The 20,536-nt window shown below is 38.6% G+C and overlaps 1 protein-coding gene across 1 annotated transcript in view; it reads left to right on the forward strand.

Annotated features, from left to right (window-relative positions):
• efnb3a (ephrin-B3a) overlaps window positions 1-20,536 on the forward strand; it is a 59,050-nt gene that overhangs the window by 15,711 nt on the left and 22,803 nt on the right. Inside the window, exon 2 of the mRNA XM_082158358.1 lies at window positions 1,257-1,552. Within this exon, the coding sequence (XP_082014484.1) occupies window positions 1,257-1,552 (296 nt within the window). The remainder of the gene's footprint in view (window positions 1-1,256; window positions 1,553-20,536) is intronic.

Here is a 20,536-nt window from a genome sequence, read left to right on the forward strand (position 1 = left end):
CATTTAAAAAAGTGACACAGAGTGCTGAATTCCCATTAAGCAGTTGCAACAAAAATAGTGTGCACATTTATTGTGATTATTCATAATACAATTTTAATGGACAAGGCACACTGTAAAAAAAATAAAATAGATAACCTCCCAAACTCAATTTTCTAGTGACTGGTCACATCTAAATTTTTCAATTAGCCCAAGTGAAATTCTGTAAATTATAAAATTAAATTTACAGAATTTCAGTTGGGCCAATTGAAAAATTTAGATGTGACCAGTCACTAGAAAATGTTGACTTGGGGAGGTTAGACATTTTTTACAGTGCATGGATGAATTGAGTTAGTACTGTGTTGATGGTAAGGGGCGTGACTTTTCAGAAGCACGCTCACTGCGGTTGACCAATCACAATCACTGGTCCAGCCAAAATCAGAGCACACTGCGCTCTTCAGTGGGAGGGGCTTCATAGAGACAAGAACTAGAACGACTGGGAAGAGAGGTGCTGCAATATTGTAAAATATGTAAAAATAATATTTTTGGACATTCACGCATGAAAATGTGTTTTAGTAAACCCCAAAAAACAAGGGTGTAATAGGTCTGTTTAAAAAATTTTTTTTGTGATTCCAACCCCTGGTCTAAATGATTCATTTAGGAATTAAACTGATCGAGTTCTCTGTTAACTCATTGACTCAATGATCCGGACACAGCTGTTAACATCTCGCTGAAGGGGAAGATAATGAAATAATAGCTTAAATTCTGTTTCTTGCACAAGTTGTATGGATTATTTTATGGTGCTTTTGAGTAATTTTTTTAACTTGGAAGTCCCCATGCATTATAATTGCATCAAAAAGAGCCACTGTTTATCAGAAGAAAGTCATACAGGTTTAGAAAGAAATGAGGGTTAGTAAATGATGACCAAAATATTCATTTGTGGGTGAACTTTCCCTTTAAGCCGTTGGCTGTTCCCCACAGTCTAAGCGATTCCAGGTTTTACTATTGTAGACAAAACGTGACCTCTACACACGCTCATCACATTGGCAAGCAAAGCTATACATATGCCCTCTCACACACTCTCCAGAACCAAAGGGCATGTATATTTACGTTTTGTGTAAAAAAATGAATGAACAAAAGGGCAGTTCCAGCATCAAACAGGCCTTGCAGTTTCACATGCACGTTCGTGCAAGCAAATATCAGACTGTCAATCTCAGTTTCCATGGAGATGAACATTATTTATAGTCTGTCACTCACTCTTCATCTCTCTCTTTCTGCAGGTTTGGAGATGAGAGGGGCTACATACTCTACCCTCAAATAGGGGATCGTTTAGACCTTGTGTGTCCTGCCACGAATCCCTTGGGGCCGAACTCTCCCTCTGAGTATGAGTATTATAAACTGTACCTGGTGTCCTCACGAGAGCAGGCCGACAAGTGTGAGGTGATGGGCGCCCCCAACCTGTTGCTCACCTGCGACAAACCTAACAGTGATATGAGGTTTACCATCAAGTTCCAGGAGTATTCGCCCAACCTCTGGGGTCACGAGTTCAAGAACTTACGAGACTACTACATTATAGGTAAGTGAGCGTGTTTTAACCAATATCGTAATGACAAGAAACAGAGAGTGCAGTCAATTCCCTATTTTGGGTTTAGCTATTTTTTACCAAACCAGGGTGTCTGCATCTGGAATTTTTTAATGAAGCACCATCTATAACCATAGATGTGTGTACAGAATGGGATTAAGCATTCGTAAAAGGAGGTACTGTGCCTCCATTTTGTTTTTATTTTTTTCATCTAGCCAACATATGTTGGGGTTGCAGAGCAGTAGTGAGGCACACATATTCCAGGCATATTGTTCCTTGGTGTTCAAGTTGGTAACACATTTTATCTTAATCTTAATTTCCACTTTCTTCCGAATAAATTTTTCTTTATTTTTTCACCCTCTATTATAACTATTCTTAAACTATCGGCCAACAAACCAAATTTGACCCACATATTGTGCTATCTTGTGCCCTCCTCAAATGTGAGGAATAATTTATCCTCTCATCTGACCTACAAATCAATCTTTAACCTTCTGCATTTTGGTTTTAATGTACAGATACCCACACATGGCAACCAGGGAGAATAAGATGATATGGTCACCAATTAAGAATTTGTTTCCACGAGTTAATTCACTCCCTCATTTTAGTTAAATGAGTTAAACGTGGCCATGATTTAACTAAATTAAAACAAGGGAACAAATTACTACAATATAGCCATAAATTAACTAAAATGAGGAAGGGAATAAATAAAACATGGCCATGAATTAATAAATCGTGTGAATGAATTCTTAATTCGTGGCCACAATATAAATTTTTTCTTCCACCTGTCATGCGCATGACTCCGTATTAATGTTTTTATATCCATGGTTATTTCATGGGATTTTTATATCACACAACCTTTCCCAAACATTTTTAGTGGATGTAAATATTTATTTATTTATTTGATTCACGTCCATGAAAAGAGTTTTGTGATTTTTGTGTTCTTTTATAGTTAAAGTTCAAGGTAAAAACACTTATATTTGTTGCAGCTTCTCAAATGGCTCTAGTTGACTGCCATTTAACCCTTATGTTGTGTTCGGGTCATTTTGATCCGGAGAGGATTTTCTTTTTCCTGAAAATGTTAGTTAATGTTATCGTATTATACTAAAACTTACTGTCTTTGCTCAAAAAGGGTATAACTACTTCCCAAAATGTTTGGATAATTTTTGTACTTTTGACCAATTTAAGCGCAGATAAATGAGGCATATGATCAATCAGTTTAAAAAATAAATACAACCTGATCTAATTGAAAGAAAACAAGTTGACAAAAAGATTGAATCCAATATTTGGTGATTAATATAGCATAGAGAGCAATTTACAAGCAATTTTTAAAAGGCCAGTCGTTTTTTTAAAGGAAACACCAAAGGTGTTACGTAGTTTTCAACAGCGTAAGGGTAAATATGAATTTGAGAGCCCTGATTTAAAATTATAAAATATAAAAAAATGGTTAAAGCCCAGAAATAAGATTTTAAATCATTACTTCTATGAAAAAAAAATAATAATTTTGAATGGATAAACATTTTAGGGAACATTTGCTAATTGCCCAAGTGCAATAATAACACGCGTTAGCCGCAGGGGTTCTGTCCCTTCAAATTTACCTCATAGTTGCTCCACCAATAGATGAATCCATCGATAAAACGGAGAATATGTGTGCGTGTTACTGTTTGTTCCCTAGGGAAATCACTTTTAATTAACCTATGTTGGCAGTTGTTAATTTCTACAATATGCCCGTAATGAGAAAGAGAAAGACAGAGCGTCGGGTGCTGTGCAGTTTTGCACACGCTTGTGATTATGTGGATCTTAATTGGCTGTAATGGGCCTGTGAGACTCAAGGGCATTTAAGAGCAGCTAGAGACATAAGCCCGTCCAATGTAAAACACACATGCACTGTGTGTTTCATTTCCCAAATATCCGTGTATGGTGTCTGTGCTGTTATAAATCACAGATGTAAACTATTTATGTGTTTTGATATAGAATAAAAGCACAGCTTATTAATGTAGGTTTTTGTGGTTTTGTCCTGGTGTGTGTGGCTGCGAGTGATGCTTTTAGCTGGTGCTTGTTTCCCCTGTGATCTGCACTGTTTGAAGCTGAGATCTTCTCCCTGCTGAGTGTGTATCAGAGTGTATCAAACGCTCCGAGCTCTTTTGTCAAAACTTTGATCACTGGGCGCTAACTGAGCTCCCAGGGGAGCACTTTACCCTAAAAAAGCGTTCAAAAACCCACTGCATTAGAATCCCTCTCCAAAACCTCCCCTTTGCCATCCTATTCTGCCAAGCACAAACTTACACAGTCGATCATTTACAGTAGTAGCGTTGCATTGCTGACCATGTTAACAAAAAGATTAAATGGTGTATACCGTGGACTTGCATGTAGCCTATGCCTTTGTTTGCCAATCCTACAGCTACTCATTGATATTTCAGCTCTGGAGCGTGTGTGTGTGTGTGTGTGTGTGTGTGTTTGTTTGTGTCACACTGGATTAGACTTGTGGTGAGGGGTTGTTAATTATTGAAAAGGTCTTGTTGGTTTATTTATCAAGGTTAAGCTGAAATATTAGAGATGAACCCTACTCTGAGTGTGTACACAAACACATAACCTCCCAGTGTGAGAGTGAATGACACAATACAGCAAAATGAGTTATGATCATTAAAACTACATTGTCTGCTAGTGAGCAATGTCATTTAGATTTAGATTTTAGACATACTTTTTTAACTGAAGTTTCAGCAAATAAATGTAAGATTCAGATTTAAAATTTTACATTTAGATTTAACACATGATTTTGATTTGAGATTCTAATAAAAAAAAATCATTTAAATTGTTTATTTTTAGGTTTAGATTACATTTCAATTTGTAATTGCATTTTATATTTTACATTTGTAATTAACATTTAAGATTCAGATTTCATATAATTGCATTAAGTTTTATGATTTATATTTCTTTTTAAGACTTGGATTACAGTTAGATTTGTACTTGTATTTTAAATTTTGATTTAATATTTTTCATTTAGATTTAACACTTAAGATATTGATTTAAGATTTGGATTTAAAATTTGCATTTAGATTTATTTGATTTATTAGATTTGAGAGACTAAGGTGTTTTGTGATTTCACCGCTTATCACTATCACTTATTAATCATCTGTCATTAGCTATATTTCAGCTACAATTCATTACTGTGATGCATTACTTGTAATGCATTACTTTACTCGTTACATCAGAAAAGTAATCTGATTACGTAATGCATGTTACTTGTAATGCGTTACCCCAAACTCTGCTAATTTCAGGTAAGATTGAAAACACCTCATCGTTAGTTTTTCCACAGTCTGAAAACATCAATAGATCAATGTAGATTTCAGTCTGAGGTTTTCTCAGAAAGCTACGGTAGTAGATTGACTTTTTTTAGAACATAATCAAAATGATCTGCTAATCCTGGTAAACCGACTCTACTCTGGTAGACTGGAAGGAGCGTGAGCATTTTCTACATAGTCTGATTTGGGTTTCCCGTTTCCACAGAGTTGTCCCTTCACCGGTTGTAGATCTTTGAATCAAGTCCTCATGTGTTGATATCAAAGACACGCAAAATTCAACTTGTGTGAAATTCTTTGTCTGCTGCATGGGAACAAACTCAATTGTGTTTGCACTTTGCAATAATTGAAGCTGTATTATATTTTTTGTATATATTTTATATTATTCAGTTTTCACATGATTTTATATATTCTTCATTGGTTTGTTTAATACACACAGTATTGCTGTGTTATTACTGTATTATATTTAGTACAATATCTCTTCAGTTAAAACCAAGCGCACACGGTCCACTTCAAATCTTGTTTTTCCTGCCCTAAGCAATAAAAATGCATAAGAAAAAAATGAAAGAGTTAATAATATTTATTTGATGATAAAATTACAATTTAAAGTAATATAATTTTTATATAAAATTATTCCCAATTGTTTACCATTGAAATGTATTGTTACAGTAAAAAAAAAAAGTCAAAGTTGTGAATCAAACAAAGATTATTGGAGTATGTTTTACTTCAAAATTTCAGGTTTATTTTTTAGGTTTATCATTTAAAATATTCAGGTTAATTTCAATGTGTTACTTGACATTTCTATGTAATTATTTGTTATGTGAGTGTTTCTACACCAGTAAGTTTTTCAGTGTGGTAAAACTGGGAAGTTTTTGTTAACTGGGTCACCTTTTTGCAACACACTTTATTTAACATTTGGAACCCCGTACTTACTTGCAGTGTAGAAACAGGAGAGGTTTTCCCTGCTTGTCCACACACTTTATCGCATACCATCACATTTATGTATTTTTAGCGGTAACGTTTAGCATACCTTGCTGCACAGTTTGAAGCCATGTCGAAATTAAAACCGTACTATTTAATTTCACACAGATGCCGCGCTGCTCTCAGAGTTCCAAAGTTCAGCGTTTGTGGATGTGTGTTTGTGTGCATGTTTGTGTGTCTGCCATGCTGAACCAGTGAGTTTGCCATCTGATGGCTATGAGTAGTGACAGGTCCCTCCCAAACTAGGTCAGCAATCAGAGCCCCGCACCACACTATGTTTGGTGTGTGTGCGTGTGCGTGTGTGCATGTGAGTGTGTGTGTTCGCGTGTTTATCCCTATGAATGTGTCCGTTTGAATTTCCAGCTCTGTTTCGATTTCTGCATGTGTCGGTTTGATCTGAGCGATCTGTGTGTGTTTGTGTGTGTGTTCCTGATAAAGATCACGCTGTAGGTCTCAGGTTAATGGGATATAGACGGTTTAACACAGAGATTCATTAACCTTCTGGCATCTGCAGCTGCGCTTAAAGTCATTAAGCACACAAAAACACACACACATATACATAAAAACCCACAAACATACACACACCTGGCCTTGTGTAAATGTAGAACCATTCAAAGAGTCTTGCTAACATATGATCTTCTTAAATGCATTATGGACACTGGCCAGTGTGTTTATTTCATCACATGAAGATTTAATTCGATTTTATGTCACTAAACTTTCCACACAGCTAACTATAATGCTCACAGTGACATCAGACATAACCCCCCCCCCCCACACACACACACACACATACACACACACACACACACACACACACACACACACACACACACACACACACACACACACACACACACAGCAGCAGCAGCAGCAGGGGTGAATAAAGGCTCTTTTGATGGATGGACGTGTGAGCAGAGGGAGGGAGATTACGGTGTGAGGGATTGTGGGAATTCTCCTCACCAGCTGTTCACTAGAGACAGGGTGGAGGAAGATGAAGGGATAGAATGATGGATGGAGAGAATGGTGTGAGGGAAAGAGAATAGAGAATTCAGATGGTTATGTAGGTGAAGGCTCTGAGGAGTTGAAATGGAAATATTATTGAACATAAACACATTGGCTCACACAAATACACTCAAATACACTGTTTGATAAATGTATGTGTCCTTGCTGATTTATTGTTAAAGTATTAAAGTATTAATTTCTTTAAAAAAATAAAAATTACTGACCCAAACTTTTGAACAGCAGTGTACATTCACAATCTTTAGAAAATTTGTGAAAACATGATTCTGTAACTAAATGGAGACATGCAGTAATAAATCCAGATGTGCACTAGCTGTTAAAAAAGTTGCTGCCTTAAATTAAGTACAATCAACTTGGATGTTTAAGTAATTTCAACTTAAATTACATTAATTTGAATTAAAAATGAAACATGCAAGCAGCAGCTAACATTTGCCTGTTTACATGGCCGCTCGCTCTAACGTTAAGCTGGATAAATGTGCGCTTTTATTGGCGCATATCCAAGGGTCCGTGCGGACTAACTCGGAGGCACCGGCACCGGTGCGATCACTTGCATTTTCTCCTGATAACAGCAGCATTTAATTTTTGGTCATGAGACAACATTCAAAACTGTAAAAAAAAAAAAAAAAAAAATTTTGAATGAACCAATTCAAGTCGAAAAACCAAATATTCTCTGATTATTTAATCTGTATGAAAGATGCATTTCTCTCGACAAGTGCGTCCACTATACTGTAGAGATGAGTCAGCATCGTCAACTACACCTTTGCAGCCATCACAGACTCAGAAATCACTAGTGTATTAATAAATTATTAAAATGTTTTGACCGTCTCCTTTCTGTTTCTATTTGCTTTAAGCTTTGTGTGTGATTGAGCGCTTCATTTATATTTTAAAGGAGTCATAACCTAGTATTACCTTGGATACCCACGCTCTATTATAGTCTTTCAGGCCCTTCTAAAAAAGAAAAGTGGAAAAAAAATAAACACAGAGCTCCTCTGACCCTTATTTCTGAAGGCATTATTGTCTCGCGAGATCTGATGCGATATTTTGGCTGTCGTGGACGGTCATTTTAATAATGCAAATGAGGGGCGCGTTGATTGGTGGCAGGAAGGAGGGGGGTTGACACCGCAGGTAACTTCCGCATATCATTCCAAAATGACATCATGGCGCAAGTTGTGAATGAACCCGACCTGGCCGCGACCTACGAACCCAGGGGTAAACAAACGCTTCACTTTTAAATATCGGCTTCCCGGCCAGTGTATAATCGTTAGGCAATCATAACATTGATTCTCGTGGAAAAGTGAAAGATTCTCGTGGAAAAGTGAAAATTACAGGTCATGACTCCTTTAAAGGCTCAATAATCATAGTTTGGTATTTCTCTGTAATGTAGAATTTTTTTTTAGCAATGTTACAAATATAAAATTCTTTCTCAGTCCTGAAACTTAAACCATTTTCTGATGTCACCCCCCATTTAAGTAATTAAATTAATATCATAAACGTGCAATTAGTCGACTATTGGCTTAAATGAACAACTACTAGAAAAATATTTTGCCCTGAAATGTACTTCAAAAGTAATACTGAATAAGAAATGAAGACTTGTTTACAAAGAAAATCTACTGCACTGGCAGATATGTTTATACTTATGCTATGTTCCACACAGCTTGAAACTCTGATTTTTTTCCACCTCCTACTACTAAGTAATGACTGAAACATTGCACGGGAAGCATAATTTCCAGACTTTGAATTGTCTTGTTTGAAGGAAATGTATTAGACCAATACAGGTTATTCTTTGGGGTATTTTGTTGTGGTCCTAACACAGTGAAATTGAATGAATTAGCATTAGCATTTTGTCCTGATCCAGACTGCTTCTTGATGTAGGTTCCGTTGTGTTGGGTTGAGAGTGTGTTGTCGGTTTCTATTACCACATCCAATCCGCTTCATCCCTCCCAGACCATTGACACACTTCTGAGAGGTGCTATTAGTCAACCTATTAAGATAATTACCTCAGAGGAAACGAGACAGAGAAAGAGACAGCCTTCCTCCAACATACAGCACCTTTGTATTTGTAATCGTGGGTCCAATCCATTTAAATTTTCTTCTTTATTGAACGCAAAATGAAATGGATATTGACAGACAGAGGCCAGTGCTCCAAAAACCACTATAAATGTAGTACATATGATTTATACACTGTTTCAAGTCTTCTGAAGCCATATAATGGATTGAAAGGTTTAAGAAGAGTTGCCATATTGCGCACAAGTTACATGGACCCCTACTATTTAATCCAAATTCACATCTTACTGAATAACAAATCATACAAAACCATGTCTGGGTATTTGTTTAGTTATCAAGAACTACAAGCTATATCAAACCAACAAGACACTGGGTAGAAAGCTTGTTCTTCAAAACTCCGAAGGAGACTTGTGAGAGGCCAACAGTCGCTTTGAAGAAGCCACAGAGTTCAGTAGCTGAGAATAAAATATGAAGTCAATCATATCAAGAGCTCTGGCCTACATGGGGTGGTGATACAAAAGAAGCCATTACTCTGAAAGAACCATGTGGGGGGGTGGGGGGAAGCATAAAGCAGACCTAGAAGAGATTGTGTGGTCAGATGAAACCAAGGTAGAGCTTTTGAACAGAATTCAAAAGTGCAGACGCTGCCCACACCTTAAAACACCATGCCTGCAGTGAAGTATGCTTGTGTAGCATCATGCTGTGGGCCATTTTTGACCAGCAGGGATTGGGCATCTTGTTAAAATGGAGTGAAGACTGCATTGTGCCAAAATACAGGGAAACACTGCAGGTGAACCTGAGTCAGTGCTGAAAAACTGAAGCTTCGAGATGGTGGCTCTATGTAATCTTGAAAGGGGAAGATGGAGTATGTATGCACATAAAGATATCTCCATTGTTTCTTTTTAAGACTTTTTGTATTTACAACAATGTGACATTAAAATAACTAGGTTTGCATTTCCAGATGGAAATAACAGTGCTTGCAAGGCATACATTTAATTCCACATCACAGCTGCTATGGCGTTATGACATTCAGAATGCATTTTCTTTTCTCAGTGCACATGTAATCTGTCAAATGCATGTATTGCAGAGTGTAAAGGCATTTATAGATGGTATACTGCACAAAGAAGACCAGTAGCAATTCATGATGCAAAAACTTCAGTGAAGTCAAAGCTTGCATAAATGCTCATTTTTATCATTAATTATTATTATTTTATTAGTCTCTCAGAAAAGTAGTCAACTGGTTGGCGTAAATGACTCTGAAGAAACTCCTTTATTTCTCACAATGGGATTTTATCTCACAATTGAAACTTTATATATCCATCAGTTTTTCCAGCTTTTAATTCATTTATGAATGCCCGTGCGGCCGTGCTCGAATTAGTGGCAATTCGGGGGCGGCAATTGTCACTTTTGATCAATTTAATTCATCTTTGCTAAATAAATAAAAATATCTGACCCCCAAACTTTTGGCCAGTGTTTTGGCCAGTTTTAGTGTACTGTCTGGTATATAAAAGTTTATGAAGGACAAAAATAGAAGACACACCCAAAGCAAATTTTTTTTTTTTTTTATTTAAAAAAGTTTGTATGTTAAGCAGATTTAAGCTGAATTAATCTCAGATGTTTGTGGGGATTCACTTTAATTCAGAGCTGAAGTGCTTAATGTTTTTCTGATTAGTACATAAACACACTCGCACCTTTCTAAAGACAGTAGAGTATGAAAACTGTCACAGGTTGTTTTATCGTGCGCATGGAAAAGTTTGTCTACGAAATGCCTCATTTACACATTTTATACTGCACAAATTGAATTGAATGCCTAAAAATGTAATAAAATATCATCATAATCATGATTTTTTTTTTTATTTAAGGAGATTAGAGGTCTTCCTGTTTGTGATGCTTAAAATAATTTCCACACATCAGCCAAATCCAGAGGAAAGATCAACCTTGAAAAAAGTTTTTCGCCAATAGGGATGATGCTTTCATTAATTATGAATACACTTTCAGAACCATGTTTCCTGACATTTGCAGATGAATTAGGACTGCAGCTGTCTAAAATATGCATATTTCATGCCGTTAATGTATAGCACTTTAGTCCGCATCAAGCTGTGAACAGATCCATGGAGATCTGCGATGTCTACTTTGGTACCTCATCAGCACAGTTCATAGAGTTTCTCTCTCTCTCTCTCCTTCTCCCATCTCTCTCCTCTTTAACTGTTCCCCTGCGTCCCCACCTCCACGCTGCTGGCTGCAGGCTGACTCAGATGTCAGAGCGCGTTATTTCAGCAGGCTGATTCTCAATAATGTGTCTTTATCTGGGCTCTTTGTGGCGCAGGGTTTTGGTGGTGGGGCCGCGTTGGGAATCGGATGAGGGAGGAGGCATCGCAGAGCAATAATGAGTTCTCGTTTTGTTAATGCCTTTCCACACCTCTTCAAATATGCATCATATACTCGCCTCCAACATGAGGACAGATATTTCACACTGCTGAATGTGCAGTTTGGATTTGGACTTGAAAGTGTGAGAGTGTATGTGTGTGTGTGTTAGGCAGGTGGTGTGTGTGGGTTTCTGCTGTTGTTGTCTGATTGACAGGTGTGCTTGCACTTTAAAAGCTGTTTAAAAGTGCGACAGTAGGTCTTACTCTCTTGTCCTCGTCTTTCAGTCTCCTCCAAACATTACTGACGTGAACATGACCTAGAGAAAAACCTTTACAATCTCACTCTTGTTTCGCTCAGATTGTTCCTCGAAGTCATTCCTGCTCTCGCTCCATTTCTCTCTACCAAGGTGAATCTTATGAAACCTGACAAGAACATGTCCAGGTCATGTCTGGCCACCCCAAAATAAAACAGAATTATTTCTATTTCTGATCTCTTTTTTTCTTTTTTTTTTTTTTGCCACAATGCAAAACATCTTATTGGTCCTAAATGTAGCATTTTTTTAATGCAAAATATAATTTCTTATTTGTTCTATCAATAAATAAATACAATAAATAATATCAATAAAATGTAAACAATATAATTTTTCTCATTACAAAAATCTTTATTTGGTTTATTTATTATTTAACTTTCTATCTATTTATTATTATTTTGTGTGTGTGTGTGTGTTTTGGAAACAAGACTTTTAAATTATCGTGCTCAATTATCATGAAAAAAATTTAGTTTCTTAAGTCCTATTCGCACGGGATTAGTATTACCTAGGGACCTCCGGTAATTTGTAATAATCGCAGAGGTCGTCTGTGATTTTTATCCCGTGCGAATCTGCCATGTCTGTAAAAATTCCCCCGAAAATTACCTACCGTATTTCGGCCAACACAGGGGTCCTCTGATAATACCAGTCCCGTGCGAATCCCCATGTCTGTGATTTGGGCTGTTTTTCTTTGAGCCTATTGTTTCCTAAAGAACGTAATAACCATTATGGGCCGTTTAACAGTCCATTTTACGTCTGTATTAAAACTATATTAACAATAAAATCTCTCTATGCTCTACTCCAATCCGATTATAGTTTTTCTCCAATAAAAACTATGAAGTGCTGCAAAAGAGAAAACAAACTACAGTAAAGACGTGATCCGGAAGCTCAACTCGGACCGTTGTCATGGAAACGTCAAATTAAGTATTTTGGCGCAACATGGAAGCTCTTATGGAAAGTTTGGACGCTTTTTGTGGTAGTGTAATAATTTAGTAGTCTGTATCGTGGAGAATTTCTTTGTCTCACACGGCCTCTAAAGACGTCCATCCTGTAAGTATCTCAAGAAATCAAAGTGTTAAAGAGTAAAAATGATATAAAATGAAATAAACCAAATAAAATGAATAGAAAAACAAGCCTATCGCGACGTTTCGGTATTTATAATACCTTCTTCAGGCAGGCTTGTTGTAAATATGGACAAAGAATAAAAGAAAAAGAAGATATATTATATATTTATACAATAATATCATATTGTATAATATATATAATATATTTCTCTAATAAATTGGTTTCAAATAAGTTCTTTTTTTGAATTGCAATACTGCAGCGCGATCTTCGTTTCAGCACGTTCAGCTAGTGAAGTGTGAATGGGTGGGCGCACGCTGTAAAGTCCGTAAACTCGAGGGAATTACGAACATTTATTTGCCCGTGTGAATGAGCCACCAAAAACACAGACGTCAGGGGGTAATTTCTTAATTACAGAGGTCCAGGGGTAATACTAATCCCGTGCGAATAGGGCTTTATTTTTATTTTGGAGTGAATTAAATTTGCTTAGGAGATATTTGCCATACATTTAGTGAGAATCGCCCAAGAAAGAATTTAGAAATAATAATAATAATAATAATTTGTATTAAAGTTTTGTTTTATGCATTTATTGGTATTATAATTTATTAAATGTTTTTAAATTAGCATTGATTAATATTAACATACAAGAGATGTATGTTTTATCGCTTCTCGGTTTCTCTGCATTGCAGGTGGCTCAAAAATCTGTGTTATTGTAATGAGAGTTTAATCGGAATAATCATTTTCTACAAAAAGCTTAAAACATCTGGATGCATTGTGGAATCTGAATATTCCTAAAAACAGACTTTAATGTCTTTATTCAAAATGTAATTTATGTTGTGTTTTTTAATTTTTTTAATTTTAATTTTTTATTTTTTTAGGGTGAAATATAACCTGGACATGTTTCACCCACCTTTGTCTCATATCTATCTCTATCTCTATCTCTTTCTCTCTCTCTTTCTCTCTCTCTCTCTCTCTCCTCTCTCTCTCTCTCTCTCTCTTTCTCTCTCTCTCTCTCTCTCTCTCTCTCTCTCTCTCTCTCTCTCTCTCTCTCTCTCTCTCTCTCTCTCTCTCTCTCTCTCTCTCTCTCTCTCTCTCTCTCTCTCTCTCTCTCTCTCTCTACATTAAACTGTGGCCTCTCACCTTTCTCAACCCATGTCCTTCACTCCCCCATGCTATTTTATCTTTTTCATCTCATTCCCTTTCTCTCTTATTATCCGTGGCCCGTTTTAGACCATTAATTCTTAATGTTGCCCACATGAAAATGTCCATTAAAGCAGCCACGAAAGTACAAAACACAGGGATTCACTTGAATATTTGACTAGTTCCTGTAATTATTTAACCATGCTTACAAGACCCTTTTCAGAACCTCCGCCACATAAGTGTCTTTTGTCTGAGCTGTAGGCCTGGACAGCCCAGTTAACTAGGAAGGAGTAATGTCTTGTTTCATTAGATGTGGCTGAACTTATTACTCTGGCTGTGAATTTATGACCTTGTTAAAGTAATAGTTTGGTATGTTGTTTTTTGTAGAAGTGTCTGAGTTATGCCATTCAGTTCTGTGCACTGCAGGGGTCACATCTTTGTGCGCTGTCTGGACGTTTCTCCACTGAGCTGCTGGACGGGTCAGTCATTAAAACAGGAAAACCCAATGTGTGTGTGTGTGTGTGTCTGTGTGGAGAGGATGTCAGACAGGATTAGCGGTTAATACCTGTCAATTGCTCACCAAAGATGACATTTAAGATTACAGCTGTAGGATTTCAGCCCTGTTTCCATAGGGACTGTTCCTCCTGTCACTCACTCTGCCTTCAAGACACGCCGGAATGATTGTATTTATGAGATGGACGTTCTCACAATGTTGTTATTACCATTGGAGATACTTGGGATTTTCTTTGAGCTTTGACTTTCAGAGTTGGAGCCGTTAATTAAAGAATCACAGAAGAAGAAAATTGGTATTGGTCATAATTAAACACCCCATGAAATTGCTTGACAAGTGCAGTTTGTTCGTTTTGGTCTTATTTGTTTTCGTTTTGACATTTCCTATTCAAACTGGAAGTTGGGGTGGGACATATTGAAGGACTTAAAAAAAAAAAAATAGCCAGTATATTTAGTTTACATCATATTTGCTAGTCTGTGGTATTAGGTGAAGCATGGTTCTTTGTCTACGAGGCATTTGGTTGGACAAAAAATTGGATGCGCCCCTTAGTATATTATGAATTACTAATAATTTAGCCCATTTTCTTGGAAGAGAAAATGCACAGATATCATTATAAATTATAATGTATGATATAAAGTATGAATTCTCCAAGAGTAACAGCCATTCAGTGACATCATAGTATAAAGAGAGTGTGTGACCAATCATCAGAGGGCTCACTTAAAGGGATAGTTCATTCAAAATAAAAACTGTCCTCATTTATTCAGCCTCATTGTTTCAAACCTGTGTAACTTTCTTTATTCTGCAGAATACAAAAGTGTGAAAAATGTCCATACAATGAAAGTCAGTAGGATTTTTTTCAAACAGATTTTTTATTCTTCCAAATATCCTCTTTTGTGTTCCACAGAAGAAAGAAAGGTTTGGAACAACACGATGGTGAGAAAATGATGACGAGAACGACTCTTCATTTTGGCTAAACTATCCCTTTAAGCCATTCATCCAATCACTACACAGCTCAGTGAAGCAGCAGAACAACTGTTCCTCATAAACATGCTCACTTAGTGCATCACATCTGCGTTGCGGCAGATGAAAGAGACTTGTTTAACCACAATCCACTGCATGACAAGACTTTATGTGTTACAGATCACAGCAGCAGGCCCTAAAACCAGAACATCTGAACTCTATTGCAAAGTTCATTGTATTCCCACAGTCAAAAGGTGCTCTTTTAGTTCCAATAAGGTTTTGACTTCTGGAAAAGTAAGTTCCCATCTTCCAGCTTCTGGACACACTAAAGAAGCCCGAGTTAGAAGCCTGTTTGACGAACAAGCAGTAAGCGGGAATCTTACTATATGTAGTGTCCACTTACCTGCCTTTCAGCAAATCAGTTAGTACTACTAGTGAATATTACATCACCTAAATAATATTCTTGATCCAAGCCGATAAGGTTTATAATAAGATTCCCATACTTTTTAGTACTTTTCTGTACTTTTCCAACATTCCATTAAGGTACATTGAGCTAGATTTAGGGTCTGTGCACACTTGGAAGGTTTGGTTAGATTAAAACAATCTCTGGTGTGATTGCTCTGTTTATTTGACTAAGTGTGAAAGGCTCTGATATACTTCAAGCGAAATCAAAGAACGAACTGCTGTAACGTCATTTCGGACAAAATTAGGTCTAAACGAAGTTCGTTTGGAGTTCGTTTTGGGAGTTCGAAACAGCTTGCCAAGAGTTTTCCGGAAAAGTTCGCCACAGCTGGTAAACTCCTTTGTACTACCATTGCTTAAACATTGCCAAACAAGTGGGCTGAGACCCGCCTCTTCGGGCTTTCAAACTAACTGGTGCGGTTTAACTGAAATATAAACACAACACGGTCCAAAGATATCTAAAATGAACTGAAGACCTGATACCTCTCGTCATAGGATCCATGTTGCCCATTACAGTTCGGTGCACAGTGCTGCACAGACCGATCGGTAGCTGACTTGGAAGTAGTGTATGCCGGTTAGAAATTGTGTCTGACTTGACACAGCGCCGACGCCCTGTGACTGTGACGTATGCCATCAGAGTCCCTTGAGAGCGATTGGAGAGCAGGAGGACTCAGTCAGCGCAGCTTCTCCAGAGCGACCCACGAGCTCTGATGACGACAACTGATCCACAATTGGCCGAAGCGTCACTACGGGAAGCAGGAAGTGTCCGACTCACGTCTCTGTTTTCAGCTCCTCCCGCCTGCACATGGCAGCTCTCACCGATCGGTTACGTCCAGCCACAGCCCATGTCCAACACAGCTATTCACTCTTCCCTTTTTATCCTCTTTACATTCACTCCTGCCTCTTTTCATTCTCTTTATTTTCCATCCTCCCTCTTTTCATCCTCTTTACCTCGTCCTCTTTACCTTATGACATAAATATCACCAAGTTTAACATGACATTCCATCCAACTTCATTGTAACTGAACAAAGAAAACTGAATAATGAAAATTTACTACCTTACTATCCTCTCCTTCATTAGCCTTCTTATACTTTAACTTTTCACTTTATATTCTGTTTCATTCCATTCTCAAACAATTTCTACACCTTTATCCTCATTTATTTTAATTTAGTTCCATTTCTTACAAAAGAGCATAATGTGCAAAGTGTTTAATTGTTGAAGTGTTTGTGCCTCCCTACAAACCACCCTTTCTTTTAAGAGTCGTGATCCTGTTCCGCACGTAATTTTTCACACCAGTCCATGTTCGCTGCTTCAAAGCTTCTGGCTCTGCGTGAATGCATCTTTCACAGTCTTGCTTACCAGGAACTTTGCATGTCTTGATGAACTTCATCATGTGTCTCTCTACTGCTTCTACCTCACTGTCCTCCCATTTCTTTTTTGGAGCGTTTGAAGAACCTTTGAAATAATTAAAAAGTAAATTCTCATTACAAATTCTCATTACAACTTAATTGGTAAGTAAAGACCAAATCAAGACTGTGTCCAAATGTGTAGATTTTTTTAAATTTGGCTGGATATTGCTGCATGGAGCCAATTCATTTTTATTTAGTTACATTTTAGGACAAGATGGTAATAACCCTTGCTTTATTGCACTTTTCTGAGATGAGTGAGAAACAGACGTGGAGATACTAGGGATAGAGGGAGGGAAATACAAAGCTTCATTGGGGTCATCAGGTGGGCACCCTCTTTCCTTGGTGTTTCTATGATATATGCCCACGACACCTACAGAGGGCTCATCGGCGACAACTGACGTCCCAGTTGTGCCCCCCTCAACAGGACAAACCTTTGCTTTCCAGCCACGTTGTTCCACATCGGCTGCTAGCTCAGCATACTTAAGGCTCTTACGCTCATAGGCCTCCTCCACTGCATCCTCCCAGGGCACAGTAAGCTCTATGATATACACACGTCGGAGTGTGGCAGACCAAAGCACAAGGTCTGGTCTAAGACTGGTAACTACAATTTCGGCTGGGAAACGAAGCCTCTGGTTCAAGTCAGCTAACAGCTTCCAGTCACAAGCTCCACCCAGCTGGCCAGTATCTGAGGTCTTCACTTTGACCTCCCTTGCCCCTTCCCCCACGAGCTCCTTTCTTGGAGCACAAAGATATAATGGAGGAGGTAAGGCATTGATGGAGGTCCGTCTGGGGTCCAATGATGCTGCAAGACACTTCAGTACCTAGTTGTGCCTCCACGTATAGCAACCTTGCGTCAAGCTTACCTTGCAGCCAACCAAGATGTGCTTCAGATTAGCTGGAGACAAACAGGATGTTCTCCGTACCATTTGCTGAGGTTCACTGGAGATGGAAGGACATCATAGGTGGCTCGTAAGAGGAAACTAATTTGAGATGCTTCCGTGCCCCATATTTCCTTCCAAGAGAACTTTCTCCTTTCGACTCCCTCCCATCTCATCCACTGCCCTTGTTTTGCTTGGGAAACAGCCTTTGCACATCTTGTTGCATGCTCTTGCTGTGGATGGAGTCCACTTCTTTCCAGTTTTAAGGGTAGGAACTCTTTGGGCTATGAATGGATCACTGGATTTCTGTCAGTGTCATTTCTATACTCTCACTTTGGAGCATTTGAACTCTTCAACAAGACTGGAGACTGAAAGCTAATCTACCCCAGTCTACGACTGAAACCAAGACCCAGGGGTGAAACCTGTGAGAAAAAAGAGTGGGGAACAGTCAATATCGATCCCTGCAAACTTCTACAACAACTGAGGGGAAGCACAGTGAAGAAATTGGAAAAAATGGGAGAGACAATCTACACCTATGGAGCTGAGCGATATGGAGTTGTAGAGAAGAGGGAGAAAACATTGCCCAGTCCTGTTAAGTCCAGAAGGCAGCAGGAGATCGACCGGCTGGTCAAGGATTGAAAGCAGCTTAAGAAACAGTGGAAGAAAGGAGTAGAGGAGGAGAAGGAGGGAATAAATCTGTTGCAGGATGAAATAAAGAAGCGGTTAACGGTGTTGAGGAGAGCTGAGAGCCTAAGAATGAGGAACAGAAAGAAAGATTGGGCAAGAACAAACTTCTTTAAAGACCCTTTCAGGTTTGTGAAGAGTCTGCTGACAAAGGAGAAGAGTGGCAGAATCTTAAGATCAAGGAAGGAGTTAGATTTTCACTTAAAAACCACCCACTCCGATATTCAGCGGTGCAAGCAGATTACACTTCCACCTGACATGCCACCACTGCATGCTCCAGAACATCAGCTGGATGATAGTCCTCCCCGGTGGAATGAAGTGACAAGCACTGTGCGCCAGGCAAGAGCTGCCTTCTCTCCTGGGCCCAACAGAGTTGGCAACAAATCCAGACAGCCAAAAAAGAGGGAAGAGATCTTCATGTTGTGTTCCTAGACCTTGCCAATGCCTTCGGTTCAGTTCCCCACAATCTCCTGTGGACTGCATTCAAATTCTTTGAGTTCCAGAGTTTTCACAACCCTTGTAAAAGCCTGTTTTCATGATATACAGCTTGCCTACTAAATGCTGAGTACACCACAGCATTGCAACGATTGGAAATAGGGTATTATGGCAGGTTGCACCATCTCACCTCTCGCCTTTACCATGGCAATGGAAGTTATCATCCGAGCCTCTCAGGGGGGTTGTAGGAGGAGATAAAATCAAACCCGGGTCGCAGCTCCCTCCCATCAGGGCATACATGGATGATATGACCACACTAACCACAACTAAGGCTTGCACCAGGCGGCTCTTGGAAAAGTTGCAGCACAACATTGAGTGGGCTTGAATGAAGATAAAGCCAAGCAAATCCAGGAGCATATCTATAATCAAGGGAAGACTGTCAGACCATCGGATCTTCATTGGGGAAGAACCCATACCAACGGTAATGGAGAAACCAATTAAGAGCCTAGGTCGCTGGTATGATGCAACCCTCAAGGACACAAAACAAGTGGACCAGCTCAGGCGGGACCCCTTTGATGGTCTTGAGAGGATTGACAAGTCCTTGCTCCCTGGTAGGTTAAAGCTCTGGTGTTACCAATTCTGCCTCCTACCACGGCTGATGGGGCCTCTGACCATTTATGAGGTCCCAGTCTCAAAAGTTGAAAAATTGGAAAGGATGATAAGCTCATTTATTAAAAAATGGCTAGGCCTCCCCAGGTGCATGAGCAACATAGGGTAGATTAACAGCATTTGATTATTGTTGTTTGTGTAGTTTAGAGATTTTTCTTGCCTTGATCCTCCTGTGAAACAGATTGATCAGACTGAACAGTTGATCAGTCTCTGCTGGTGCTGTTGTCTGAGATAAGTCTGTAACTCTCCTCATCACTTGACATGGAAACAAGTTGTTCTAAATAATTTCTAAAAAAGTTTTTATTGCTTAAAAATTGCGTAAAAAACACTTTATTGCTTTACACTTTATTGAACACCATAAAGCTCACGCGTTTCAACGAGCAGCTCCATGGCAGAAACCATTTAGAGCTTGAGGAGCACAGGAACCTTTCTGCCTCGTTTACACACAGCTTCCTCTCAAACTCAGACAGACAGATGGCAATGTCTTTGTGTAGCTCAGAAGAATCCCTGCTTTTAAAAGCTGACAAAAGCATCCGGGATACCTCACCTTCTCTCCTTCGGTTGAACAGGATGACCTGGGCCAGCGTGACCTTGGCTAGAGCAGCGTAGCTGTCAGCAGAAGGGCAGGTTTTCTGCACCAGCAGAAATGTACTCATTTCACCTTGCCTGGTGTATTTTCCACACTCGTATCTCCATACATCATGGCATTGCTCTCAACAATGCTACAGATCTTGTTTAAAGAATGTCCAAGTTTCAGAGCTAAAGAAGGAATGCGGTAGGAGTTTTTCTCTTC

The sequence above is a fragment of the Leuciscus leuciscus genome (genome assembly GCF_965113295.1).
Source record: "Leuciscus leuciscus genome assembly, chromosome: 24".
Taxonomy (NCBI): domain Eukaryota; kingdom Metazoa; phylum Chordata; class Actinopteri; order Cypriniformes; family Leuciscidae; genus Leuciscus; species Leuciscus leuciscus.